Below are 13577 nucleotides of genomic sequence, written 5' to 3'. Positions count from 1 at the left end.
AGTGAATGTCGTCATAAAGTTTTGGAATTCACAGAATACGAGGGAGGGGATCCTGATAGTAGTGTCAGGGGTGACAGTAGCAGCACCTGGCCCTCCCCATGGCAGGCCAGCCACACAGGCTGAGTTGCTTTTGCTAGGGCACTGTGCTGGGTCTGTACTTGACATGTGGCCCAACATCAGTGGCTCGGTATAAGAACTGTTTCAGGTGTGTCCTAGGGCCTCACTGAATGGGCTCCAGGCTATCTCCAGGGTCCAAGAGAAGGTAACTACTGCCTTGGTTTCCTTTCCTGGGTGGGAACAGAAGGGTATTGCTTATAGAAAAGGGTGCAGTGCCACTCACAATACCCACGAGGCAGAGTTGCAGGTGGCCATACCCTCTCAGGCCACCAGGCTTCTGGGAAAGAGGGAAGGAGGAGTTGTTCCATCAGAAGGCTGTACTTGGCATTAGCATGGCAGAGAGGAGACCAAGCAGATTGGCATGGGGCTAAGGGCCATCTCCCACAATCACAGCCTAACTCTGTCAGGCTGCCTCAGTGGCTGAGGTGTCTCTACACTGAGACATCAGGAGGCTATGAGCCTGGCTGTTCCTGGTCAAGCCACTTAGCTCTGTGTTCCACAGCAGAATCCTCTCCCTGTCTGTGCCCTCAGGGACAAGGCTTCCTGTTGTCTCAGAAGAAAGCCCGGGTATGTCTCAGGGTCCTGAGGTCCCTTCCTTGGGGCATTAGTATGCCTTTGCCTTCCATCCCTCTCTATTGCCCTCTCCTTGGCTAGAACCTTCAGAGGAATTCTACTGGATGTCACAGCTTTAAGCAGCCTCCTGCTATTTTACTGTCTTGGACCAATCCCTTAGAAATTGGCCTAATTTATGACTTTTGACTTGTTAGTGTGAGGCCATTTTGGCCCCTCCAGCTTGTCCTGACCTGTTCAACTCCATTATCAATGGCCAACATAATTAAAGACAGGGAGATCAGGGCAAACAGGCAAGAAGAAGATCCAAGCATCTGAGGCACCAGGATGCTGGGCTGAGAGTTAAAGACGGAGTCTTCATTTTGAAATGCACATCAAACAAGTTAAGTAACTTTTACTTTTTATAACAACATATTTGTCAGAATGCATTGATCTGGATTTAGCCTCCTGCCAATGTGCCTCCTTGGTCTGACCTGATGTGTGTGCATCGAGGGAATTTTGTTCCGACAGAAGCAGCATGCAATCAATAAAATCTTATTACATGGATTTATGCACTGCTTTCAGACCTAGTGCTAGTTCATGTCTCTGCCTTAAACTGTAATTGAAAATAAATCTGTGATACGCAGATTTTGGTTTCTGGCTGCAAGGCTGGAGTAGGGGGCAGTACCTTCGTTGTGGGGCCTTGTCAGGGGCCTTGCACAGCACCCCGAGGTCAGTTCACTCTCCTGGCTAGGGGCCCTGCACACAATAGCACAGCATGCACGCTGCGGGCGGAGGGCTGCTGGTCTGGCACTATGCCAGGCATCCACAGGCAGCTGCAGAGTGGCAGCACACTCTTGGGGTTCTGGTTCTCAAGGTTTCGGGCACCCAGGACTACCTGTCCTGTGTCTGCTCTGTCACACCTGCCATGGTCCTGCCTCCCAGCAGTTTTAGGTCCTCCTGGGCCTCTCTTGTCTGACAGAGGTGGCGGAAGCAGAAAAGCAGAGGCATCATGACCCTAGCAGAGCGCATGCCTATGGCAGAAGGGAGCCAGCTGTTACTGACACCAAAGCAGAAAGCCTCTGAGATCTGAGCTTGGGAGGCAGAACCTGGGAAGATACTAGAAGGAGCAGGAAATAAAAGCAAAACAGATGTGATAACTTCCCAGGATCCTAAGCCTCACCAAAACCTGCCTGGGCCAGTGGCAGACCAGACACAGCCAGGAAACCCAGAGACAACATCAACAATAGCTTAGTTTGGTTTGAATGGCGTAAATCCTAAAGTAGAGAGAAGCATAAGAAATCTTATTTCAGAAGGTGAATGCCAGAAAGTAGACAGGCAGGTAGTCAAGGACTGTGGAGCCTGGCAGGAGCACCATGTGCCAAAGAATGCAGAAGCGTACACTTATCATAGGCCTGAGGCTCAAGATTCCCTGGGCAGAGGGGAGCGCCCCAAGAAGAGACTGTTGGTACCTGAGACCTATGGACCCAGGCCTCTCCAGCACAGGCAGACAACCTCCGCCAGCCGGAGCTTAGCAGGGCAAATGCTGCGTGTGCACTGACCCAGCTGGGGCAGCACCTCTGGGAGTAGGGTCCAGCAGACGATGGCAGGGTGTGAGTAACCATGCAGCAATACCAGGTCTTCCTCTGGGAATGGGGTCAGCATCCCAGAGCCCACCAGCAAGGCTTGGGGGAGAGGACAGAGGGAGCAGTGATTCCGGTTTACACGCTAAAAATACTCTGGAGTTTTGAGTCTTCTGGGCTATGGCTGGGTTGGCCGGGCTGGGTGAGGCTAAGCCATGGATAAGCACATAACTCAGATTTAAAAAAGCTTGCGAACTCCTGCCTAGAGTTCACAGCTCATTATGCAGGAACACACCAGGGATGGGCACTGTCAGCGCCAGGGGGAGGAGACCACCTTGCTGTGCTCGCTGGCCTGGTTGGTTCACACACAGCACCCAAGGCCAGGGACTTGCCATTGGGAACAAAGCACGAAGGGTGCAAGGTGCCTTCCTCTTTCTTGTGTCCAGTCAGGAAAGTCCTGCTCTTCCCCATCCTCCCAGGTGACAGTCACATAGCAAGGCAAGAGCAGGAAGCTCACTGGTCAGAAATGAAGACCCATATATGCCTCCATTGGCTGTGACAGCTATGGGAACGCTATTAGGACTTGATCAACAACTGATGAAAAAACATAAAGCTCTCCAATACGCCAGCGATAACCTATAGAGGATGCACTGCAGAAGCCACTCAGCAGAGCTGAGGAGACTTCCCAGCAGTACCTGGTACTAATCCTAAGCGAACACACACAGAACCTCAAAGAGAACTTGGCACACAGCAGAAGAGAAAGTGGGCCCTTCTGCCTAGATGGCAATGCAATTAGGGGTGTCCACTTCCCTGCCTGCCTATCCTGGCAAACATGGTATGTGGTGGGTAGCGGACAATGTCAATACGGGGTGCGGGGGGGGGGGTTACGATTCTTCCAGGCTTAGCTCTAGCTTCTGTATGTCCCAAGTTCCCATGGAAACCCAAGTTAGGGGCAGCACAGCCTGTCTGGAGGATTCCAACTCCCCAAGACACCCACATTGCTAACTCATGCCCTTCTTGCTGTGCCCTGTTCTCTCAGTGGCACACCAGCACTGACTGCACACCATAGGCAATTACTACGGTGCAAGAAGGCGAGGTTGGCTTCCAACCCAGGTCTTGCCTGACTCCACTGTGCAGGCAGACAGGCAGCTTATGCCCACTGCACAGGGGATTCACAGATCCTGACTCAGCGCCACATTTCTACGGAGGAGAAAGGTCAACAGGCTACCTCTGAAAACCGTCTATAGCCATGTGGTAAAGACACTTTGCTGCCCAGGCAGCAAATGGGGAAGGGCAAAGTCCCCAAAGCCAGCTACACCCAGCAGTCAACAGCAGAGCCCCAACAGCTCATGAAGCAGGGTACAGAATCTGAAGGTGGGACAGCTGTCCACAGGCTTGTTTTGGAAAAGCGAAGGCATTCATCTCTCCTTCCCCGGTGGCTTGGAAGTTCCTGGTGACTTTCCTCAGATAAGAGGACTGCTCTCCGAGGAGCTGCACAGCTGGTATCCTCCTTGCTGGTTTATGAGCAACCACACAGGTTACCTGTGCATTTTCATAGGACTCAGTCATAGCTCCTAAGATTCCACCCGCTCTGCTGTAGGGATCTGGTCCATTACCTTGCTCTGTAACCTTGGTGGTCCTCAAGCAGCCAAACTCCAGAATGACCAGGGCAGCAGGTAGGCCATGTGCTCTACCTTGGGTGGCAGTCATGGAGTCAGGCAGACTAATTTAGCAGTGAGGGAGGCCTCTGTTCCTTCCTGAGTAGCCACTGACCTTGTGAGTTCATCTGCACATTCTCCGAGACAAGCATACTGGCAGAAAGTAGGGTAGAGGGAGCAGCAGGGATCAGGTGGGTGACCCCCATCTTGACCTAAAGGACGACTTGGCTGTTGTCCTTTAGAGACTGTGGCTGAGTCCCTTCTCAAGAGCCAGGGACAGCCTTTCTCCAGCTTGTGCCACAATCGGAGTGGCAGAAGGGACAGCTAGGGAAAGGGTTAAGTTTAATTTATCCTGATTTCTACTTAATATCATGCTCTCCCCGTAGGAGCGGCAGCTGCGAGCTGATTGCGCGCTCTCATTATGCAGCCTGTATCGCTAATGGCCTGTGACAAAGGCTTGCCAGCTCCCGGCCTTACCCCCGAGAGCCAATTAAACACACACACTCCCTTCCTGTTTGCAGCACGTTACAATGAAATTAAACTGAATTTCAAAATCGTTTTCTCCTGAAGACATCTCTTTACAATAATTAATGCATGCTATTCCTTTTCAGCAGAAAGGCCCACCCGGAGCGCTCACTGCCCACGTGGCTCCTGCTGCACCCCAGGGCTCCATGAGTCCCGACATCAGTAAAACCTATAGGGCTTGCTCCCTGTGTTTTTAAAGGGAAGAACACAGCTTTTTATCCAAACCTAAACATAAAAGAAGGTGACCACAAAGCAAGTTGGGATTCCCGCAGGGACTATGCAGAAGGCTGCTGGAGGGGCCTGCTAAGAGCGAGATTCACTCAGAGGCAGGGTTTCCTAAATGCCGCATTGGAGGGACAATAGCGGGAGGTTTGTTTCCTCCTGATAGCTGGCATTAACCAGGATGTTTACAGACGGAGCACTGGGGAGCCCAGCGTTACAGGCCTACCACTTTCCATCACCGATCTACTGAGATAATCATGTCAGGTTCCCCAACACTGAGCTGGTGGCGCCCTGCGACGGCAGTGCCTGGAGAGTCTGCAGGCCATGCTCAGGAGCTTGTGGGTCTCCACCTGTGGACCTTGGGCCCTCCCTGGAGGTTTGTGGGTCTCCACCTGTGGACCTTGGGCCCTCCCTGGAGGTGTTGGAATGATGCCCCCACCTATCTAGAGTATACAGGCCCAAGGTAGCTGGAACACATGCTTCCAGGGCCAGACTGAGGGTCACGTGGGCAACCTCAACAGATTGCCTCCTCTCTCTGATGAGCACAGTACATGGTCCCCAAGGCTTTGCTTCCCAGAAGAGCATGGGTGAAACCACCTCTGTCACATGGGCCAGAATGTCACATGGGAAACAGGCCTTTCTTTCAGAAAAGTATTACTTAAGAACTAGAAAAGAAAGCACGTACACAAAATTGTTAGAGATAAGAAGGGTGAAAAAGAGAGCCTAGGAAGACCAGAACCCTGACATCCTAAAGCCAGCAACTCATGTGATGGTGATGAACTTCAGGTGAAAACACACCAGCAGACAGCTGCACAGCCAGCAACTGTAGCAGAGCCATACTGTCTTCAGGGCACAGGAGTCCCACAAGGGGAGGAGTTGTCTCAGGAGAGCTGACACAGGAGGGGAAGTTACAGTACATGCTGTGTGTCTCCCGGACTGCTTGGGCCTACGACCATCATCCACAAGCACCACAGGCCACACAGAGGAGAACAAACCGCAATATGAAAATCAATGACCAAACCAAACCAAATCATGGTATGTGGGACTGCTTTTGTCCCAAAGGTGGGGAGGGGAGATTTACAGGGTGAGAATATGGCTGTGTGAGAAGACAGGAGCAGTGGTGTACCCGAGAGGAAGAGGAAGTCCTGACCTCTGGAGCAGGAAGACCAGAATCATGAGGCAACAAGGCTTTGGCAATGTGTCCAGCTGGCAGACGGACAGTGTAGGAGCTATATCTTGGGGGACAGGGCTGCAGGCTCCTCATAGGGCAGTGGTAGATGGCAGGAAGCTGGGGCACTCAAAGGGTAGCAAAACAGCAGCTTCCAAACAGCCTCTGCCTTCAGCAGGAGTTTCTAGTATACACAGGCTAAGAAACACCAAAAAAGACCAGCCCTTCCTCAACTGCAGTCCCCTCTGTTTCAGAGTTTGGCCCTACCTGTTCTGAACCAGCCATCCGAAGTGAAAGCATTTTTAGTTTCTTCTGGCTTGTCCCAGTATTCCCGAAACACAGAGGGTCCCTTAACCAGCAGCTCCCCTTCCTTTTCCTCGAACCCTGGGGTCACCTGCACAGGAAGGAGAAACACATAGGTCAGAGCAGGACAGCACTGGTATTTCCACAGTTGTTCTACCCCACGACTGGTCCAGGCAGGTGGCTTCCACCTCCACCACAGAACAAACGCCCTTTTCTGAAAGCAGACAATTGGAAGTCTTCGAAAGTCACAGCCTTCAGTGGGCAGACCTCAGTCATGCCCGAGCCTGGGCTCCTCCTCTGTCCTTGGCCTGGGGCCTGAGGGAAGGCCAGTGTCTGCTGGCTCTCAGAAGCTGTCCCCGAATCCTATTTCTGCACCTCTTAGAAGCTGTGAAACATCTGTCAGCACTTCTCAAGCAGCTGGTGCAAGCAGCACCAGGCACAGCCTTTAGGCAGTGACAGCTTTGTTCAGAGCAGCCAAGCAAGGGAATGCCTGGAGTCAGCAGAACATGTGTCCACTCTGGCACATGTGGACATTATGTGTCTTCACCATGGAGCTTCTGTTTGTGGTCACGCCGTATGAACTGGCCATGTGAGATCAGCACATACAGCTGCACCGAGGATGTACTGCTTGAAGCCAGTGGGGAACGCTGGGGCTGCTGTCTCACATGTCCACCAATGTACACTTCTGTTATCAGAGTAGGAACCTTCCACTTTTTGTTTCTTGAGACAGGGTCTTGTTCTGTAGGCCAGGCTGGTCTAGAACTCATGATGCACCCAGGCTGGACACAAACTGGTTGATGAAGGAGCCTGCTGCCAAACCTCATGACTTGAGTTTGATCCCTGGAACCCATACTGTAGGAGACAACCAATTGTAAGTTGTCCTCTGACCTCTACATGTATGTTGCAACACACACACACACACACACACACCAAGTATGCCTCTTTTCTTGCTTCCATGAAACACAATGGAAATCCTAATTAGAGAAGCAGTGTAAAAGGAGATGTGTAAAATTTTGAAAAGAAGAAACGAAAGGGCTCCTATTTGCAACAGACATGATGGTATAAGTGAAAATCCCAAATATATTACAACATCAAGTCAAACAATCTCCTTGAACTAGTTGGGGAATTTAGCCAAGTTACTAAAGGATGCCAGAATGCCTATCCGAGTTAGCTGTATTTCTAAAGACCATCAGTGAACAACTGGAAACCAGCACCTGCACTTGATGTGTTGTTTGAAACAAAAGACAGAAAAGGAAGAGAGGAAAGACAAGAAAAAATTGACTATGACCAACAAATCATGTACAGCACGTGTTTGCTGAAAATGGCACACACACAGATAGGCCAGACCTAAGTAAATGGAAAGACATAACATGTTCATGAATTGGGACTCAGTAATTGTTAATTGTCCCCTCAATGATTTACAGGTATAATATGATTTCAATTAAGAATCTAAAATGGGGGATGCATAGATGGTTCAGCTGTTAAAAGCTAGGCTCACAACCATATATATATGAAAATCCAAAATGGAGCTGGATGTATCGCAAATGTCTTTAATCCCAGCACTTGGGAGGCAGAGGCAGGAGGATCGCTGTGAGTTTGAGGCCAGCCTGGATTACAAAGTGAGTCCCAGGACAGCCAGGGCTACACAGAGAAACCCTGTCTCAAACAAAAACAACCCCCCCAACCCCCAATGGCTCTTTGTAGCTCCAGACAGGCTGGCTCTAAGACTGAGTGGCTAGGATGATGGCTTGGTAGATAAGCCCTTGCTGTGCAAATGTAAGGATTGAGTCTGGATCTCTAACACCCATGTAAAAGCCAAATATGGTCTTGTCTATCTGTAATTCTAGCACACAGCAGGATGAGAGGCAGAGAGAGGGCTCGTGCAGGCGAGGGACAGCTGTCTGTGGTGTAAATGAAGTGAACAAGAGGAGGCCCTGCAAGATGGAAGGACCAACACCTGAGGTTTTCCTCTGATTTCCACACACATGCCATGGCATATGCACACCCCCCCCCCCAATAAAAAATTGGTATGTGCAGGATTTGTAGGGGTAATAGTTCAGTGGTGGAGCACTTGCTGGGTGTAAATGGGTCCTGGATTTGATCTTCAGCACTGTGAAACTTTAAAACTTGACATTTCTAGTTAAAGTAACTGAAAACAAAGAGTTCAGTGATGAAATCACTATGACTTTAAGACTTACTATGATGCCAAAGGAATGAAGGTGGCATGGTGCTGGCATAGTCCACTCACTCAAGTTAGTATAACTGACGTTCACCTCGGTTGCAACAGCAAGTTAGTGAGGAAAGTGGTCTCTTCACTAGATTACAGTTGACCAGCTGGATGACCACATACAAAAATAACCTCTTCATCCGGTAGGAAGAACTCAGCCCAGACAGCACAGACGACCCTGAGTCAGGTGCACACACGTGACACCTGAAAGCGTAAGCCATGAAAACAGGCTTGATCAAAATTAAAAACTTGGCTCTAAGAAACACAGGAGCATTAAAAGACAGACCACAGAAAGGGAGGCTGGAAAATTATGTAGCTCAGACAGAACTCTTAAAATAGTACTGGTCCTGTAGCAATCAGGATGGATGGAACATCAACCAGAGCAGGACCACACATGTGCTCTGACCAGGTTCTCTCCCCAGGTCTGGTTTTCAAATGCTGGTGATAAGCCAGGTAAAACAAAATAACAGAAATACACCCAACACTGAGAAACCAGCTCTATAAAACGGTCTGAAGTGCAGAGCCGACACTCTGGGAATGCTGCCGGAAGGGGGGTGTCTGTGACGGCAGATGGCACCTTAACCTCGAGCTGAACATGTGCTAGGACTACGAGTGCTAGCACCTAGAGTGATGGCCAGGGCAAATTCCAGACAACATTAGACAGAACCTCTTGTCTGTGGTGGGATGCGGAGCAGCACTGCCCCCTTGAAAGGAATGGTTTGGGCAGCGTCACATAGCAGCAGGCCCTGCCCAGGCACTTACCTTACCTCAAAATTAACATTTATCAAAACTATTCTCCATGACCTAAGTCTGAAACAACTTTTTTTTTTTCCTGCTGTGACACATTTCTGAGACAATAACCTAAAGGACAAAGGAATTATTCTGCTTCATGGTCTCCAAGGTTTCATGGTGCAGGGTCACCTCGCTCCTGAATCTGGGCCTGTGATGAGGCATCCTGGTGGAAGGCTGAGTGGAACAGAGCTGCTCACCCTGGTGACTAGGAAGCTGAGAGAAAGGAGCTGGCAGAACCTTCCCTTAGTGATGCATTTTCCCCCAGGCTGGTTCCACATCCCAAATATGCCATCCTACCACGATTCCACCAAGGGCTGAATCTCCCAACTAGATCAGAGGCCTCTGGATCCACTAATACTCTAAAGCCCAACAGCTGGTGTCCAAAGCCCCAACAGACCCCAAACCATCACACAGAAGAAATGTCTCACAAACAGCAAGTGATGGACATCACCACACGCGACATCACTGTGCAGCAACACAGGAACACACACCACATCTGTGTGTGCTGAGGGTTTGTTTCTAAAATGTGCCTGCATAGGTTCCACCATAAGATAACTGGGAGGGGGCTGGAGAGCTGGCTCAGAGGTTAAGAACACTTGCTATTTTTCCAGAGGTCCTGAGTTCAATTCCCAGCAACCAATGGTGGCTCATAACCATCTACAGTGAGATCTGGTGTGCAGGCAGAATGTAAATGTATTATAAAAAATAAATCTTCAAAAAAAAAAAAAAAGATAACTGGGAGGAAACACTTGAACGAAGAGCAGGGCTGGGCTGCCTGGACTGGCTGCTGGAAGGAACCCCACACCATGGCAGTGGCTCTGGGTGCCACTGTACTTAATAGACGTACTAACCTCACAGCATGATCACGTCAGGGCTCTTGCCCTTCTAGGTGCCCTCACCCTCTCTGCAGAGCATACATTCCATTAATGCCATTGGGTTACAATCAGCAGCTGTATTGCGGCACCAGGAGTTGTCCCTGACAGCTCTCAGTGAGCAGGAACCCCCCCCACCTTCCCTTCCAGACACCTCCCTAGAGGCCCTGCCGAGCTCTAACAGCTTAGAGCAGCTTTCCCAGTCACCATGGTTTAGCCAACTTCGACAGTAAGTATCGCTGGTTTAAAACTCAGTGCATGGTTTCTGTTCAACCGGAACAGAACGGCACACACACGGCTAGCTGGGCAACAGAGGGCTTTGCTCTTCATAGGAACACTGCGCTCCCGTGGCTGGGAAACTGGCCAGTGCAACCTACTGTGTGTGACTTTAAGATCTAGTAAGTGAGAACTCAACCACGGTGAAGCCATGTGTCTTCCACAGCCACCGACACCTGGAGACTCCCCTGCCCCACACAGCAGACCAGTGCCTGGCTCGTGTGCTGGGCAGGCAGCAGGGACAGGACCGTCATCAGGGCATCACCCTGAGAGGAGGGCCACGGCCTCCCAGGTGAGTGGCAGTAACTAGATGCACAGCAGCTTACTCACCCGCATGGTAACTTGGACTTTGAGACACAGCTGCTCTGAGCTCCTGAGGATGTGTGGTGTCATCCCACTGGTGTCAGACCAGCTCTCCTAAACAGCAGCTGCCAGCACAGCACAGCACCAAAGACACGGGGCAGAGTCAGGGTCCTCAGGAAACTGGCTCCCCAAGACTCTGCTCAGTCTGCTCAGAACCCAGCCCAAACCTCACCCCCGGCACCTCCAACAGGTTCACCGTGTCCAAGGCCAGAGAGAGACGCTCACCAATCCCAAGTGTGCTCATGAGGACATAGGCTGCTGTCTGGTCCCGGTGCACACCCCAGCTGGGACCATGATTAGCAGCCGCCACAAAAAGCAAATCCTTCACTCATGGGAAAGCAGTTGGATTCCCAGTGTGATCCCTTGTTTCTCCTCTTTTATCTTCCATCCTCCCCATTTCTACTCACCACCACAGTCTGACATCCATTTAGATGTGCTCTTGTGATCCCACCAGTGAAGTCATGGACGTTAGCCTTCAGGACCTGGCATAGCTTGCTTGGGCTGTCCTCCAGTACCACCCACGTTTTCGCAAAGGACAGCACATCTCCCTTTTTGAGATCAGGTCTCATCATGTAGCCCAGCCTGACTTGGAATTCATGCTGCTGCTACCCCAGCTCCTGAGTGCTGGGTTTACAGGCACACACTGACATGCACAGTATGGCCCCTCTGAAAGGCTGAATGGTCCTCAGGATTCTACTGTGTGTAATCCATGCCACATTCCCTTTACTGAGTTACACACTGGCTGATGCTTTTCATGGCTACTGTGAACAGTGCTGCAGTGAACACGGGCACAGTCTGTCACAGTACTACCTCCCTTGCATATACACAGACTGTTGGATACAGCACCCCTTTTCTGAGAACCCTCCACACTACTTTCCACAGTGACTACAAATTTACCTTACGCCCCCACAGTCAGCACAGGTCCCCTCAACATCCTCATCACTGCCTGTTTGTCTTTTCCACACACATCAGAAGAGGGAATCAGATTCCATTACAGATGGCAGTGAGCCACCATGTGGTTGCTGGGAATTGAACTCAGGACCTCTGGAAGAGCAGTCAATGCTCTTATCTGCTAAGCCACCTCTCCAGCCTGTGTTTGTCTTTTTGATAGCTCCCATTCTAACAGAGGCAATGACAATTTAGTGACATTAGTATTTTCTACACACTTGCTGACCACGTTAGCACTTTGTGACAAGCGTCTGGTCGTTCACTCTTTCAGTGGCATTGCTTATTTCCCTGCCAGTGAGTGGGCTCCATCTACACCTCGGATGTTAGCTCTTCTCAGATGCATGGTTTTGCAAGTGTTTCCTCCCATTCTGTGACTATCTCATCAGCTCTCTCACCGAGAGAGGTGTCTAAACTAACCAGATTCCAGCGATTGATTTTTGCTTTCTTCCACTGTTTCTGAACTTTTATCCAAACACCTCTGCCTAAAACGCTGTTGCCAATTATTCTGTCATCCAGTATATTCAAAGTTTCTGGTGCTACAAATGGCCAAAGCAGTCTTTAGCAAAAAGAATAAAGCTGTGGGTCATGAACTGCCTACCTTCAAAATGTCCCTGAGACTCCTATAACCAGGGAACATGGTGCAGCTACAAAGAAGACACATACATGTGGACCAGTGCACACAGAGAAATCATTTTGTAGCTGGCTGCAATAACTGTGCAAAACATTTTGGGTATCTATTTAAGTATGGGCTTAAAATGTTTTGATTTTATGTGTATGAGTGTTTGTCTACATGTATATATTTGTATGAGGGTTTGTCTGCATTACGTATGTGTGCCAAATGTTTGGAGTATCCTCAGGGCCAAAAGAAGGTGTTGGATACTCCTTGGAACTGGAGTTACAGATGGTTGTGAGCTGCCACATGGCTGCTGGGAACCAAACTCAGGTCCTCTGTAAGAGCATCAAATGTTCTTAAGAGCTGGGCCATTTCGCCAGCCCTGTTCTTTCAACTTCTTACCAATGTTTTAGTTTCCATGTAGAAATTCTTTACCTCCCTGGTTAAGTTTATTTCTAAGTAGTTTATTGTATTACGTGAATGGGTATATATGGGGAAGCCAAAAATACCCTGCAGGGGTCAGTTCTTTCCTACCATCATTCTTGGGCATTGAACTCAGGTCATCTGGCTTGGCAGCAAGTGACTTTACTGAACCATCTCTCTGGTGCTAGTTTATAATTAAAAAAAAAAAAAAAGGGTGCTGGACAGATGGCTCAGTGGTTAAGAGCACTGTCTGCTCTTCCAAAGGTCATGAGTTCAATTCCCAGCACCCACATGGTGGCTCACAACCATCTATAATGTGAACTGATTCCCTCTTCTGGCAGGTGTAAATGCAGATAGAACACTCACATACATAAAAAAAATCATAAAATAAAAAAAAGACATTCTATTGGGATTATTTTCTTGAGTAGTTTTTTTCTTTCTTTTCTTTCTTTCTTTTTTTTTTTTTTTTTTTCTGGATAGCTTACTATTAGGGTATGGAAATGCTGATGGTGTGCCCTCCAACTTTTCTCTGTTTAAATCTGGTAGTGTTTTGGGTTTGTGTAAACATAATTTCAAATCACCTGTAAACAGGGTGATTTTATTCTCCCCTTTGCAGCTGTGGTAACTCTTATTTCCTGCACCTGATGCTGGAGCCAAATCTTCTAGTATCACGTTGAACAATAACAGCGACAAAATGGTGATCCTTGACTTGTTTTTGACTGTGAAGGAAAAGCCTTTGACATCTGCTCATTCAGTGATGCTAGCTGTAGTTTGTCATATATGGTGTTCATGTTGAGGCAAATTCTTTTTCTATTTAGTTTGCTCAGAAATTGTCATCAAGGATTGCTGAATGTCATCAGATCTATTTTGTGTGTGTATACACTGAAATTACATATATATATATATATATATATATATATATATATATATATATATAT

At 49.0% G+C, this 13577-nt stretch overlaps 1 protein-coding gene and 1 non-coding gene across 5 annotated transcripts in view; one reads left to right on the top strand and one right to left on the bottom strand.

Moving 5' to 3' along the window:
• The window catches only part of Acsf3 (acyl-CoA synthetase family member 3), a 56466-nt gene that overhangs the window by 19640 nt on the left and 23249 nt on the right, over positions 1 to 13577 (bottom strand). For all 4 annotated transcript variants that reach the window (XR_008721710.1, XM_055621031.1, XM_055621029.1 and 1 more), the window contains exon 7: positions 6090 to 6216. Coding sequence is in view for 3 of the 4 variants with exons in the window: in XM_055621031.1 (XP_055477006.1) it covers positions 6090 to 6216 (127 nt within the window). In the remaining variant the exon portion in view is untranslated. The remainder of the gene's footprint in view (positions 1 to 6089; positions 6217 to 13577) is intronic.
• On the top strand, positions 8680 to 8802 carry LOC129687284 (small nucleolar RNA SNORA72). Its single transcript, XR_008721762.1, has one exon. It is a non-coding gene; the product is annotated as a small nucleolar RNA SNORA72 (small nucleolar RNA).

The sequence above is a fragment of the Psammomys obesus genome, unplaced genomic scaffold (assembly GCF_907164565.1).
Source record: "Psammomys obesus unplaced genomic scaffold, mPsaObe1.curated_primary_1811, whole genome shotgun sequence".
Taxonomy (NCBI): Eukaryota; Metazoa; Chordata; class Mammalia; order Rodentia; family Muridae; genus Psammomys; species Psammomys obesus.
This window is presented reverse-complemented; position numbering and strand designations above follow the sequence as displayed.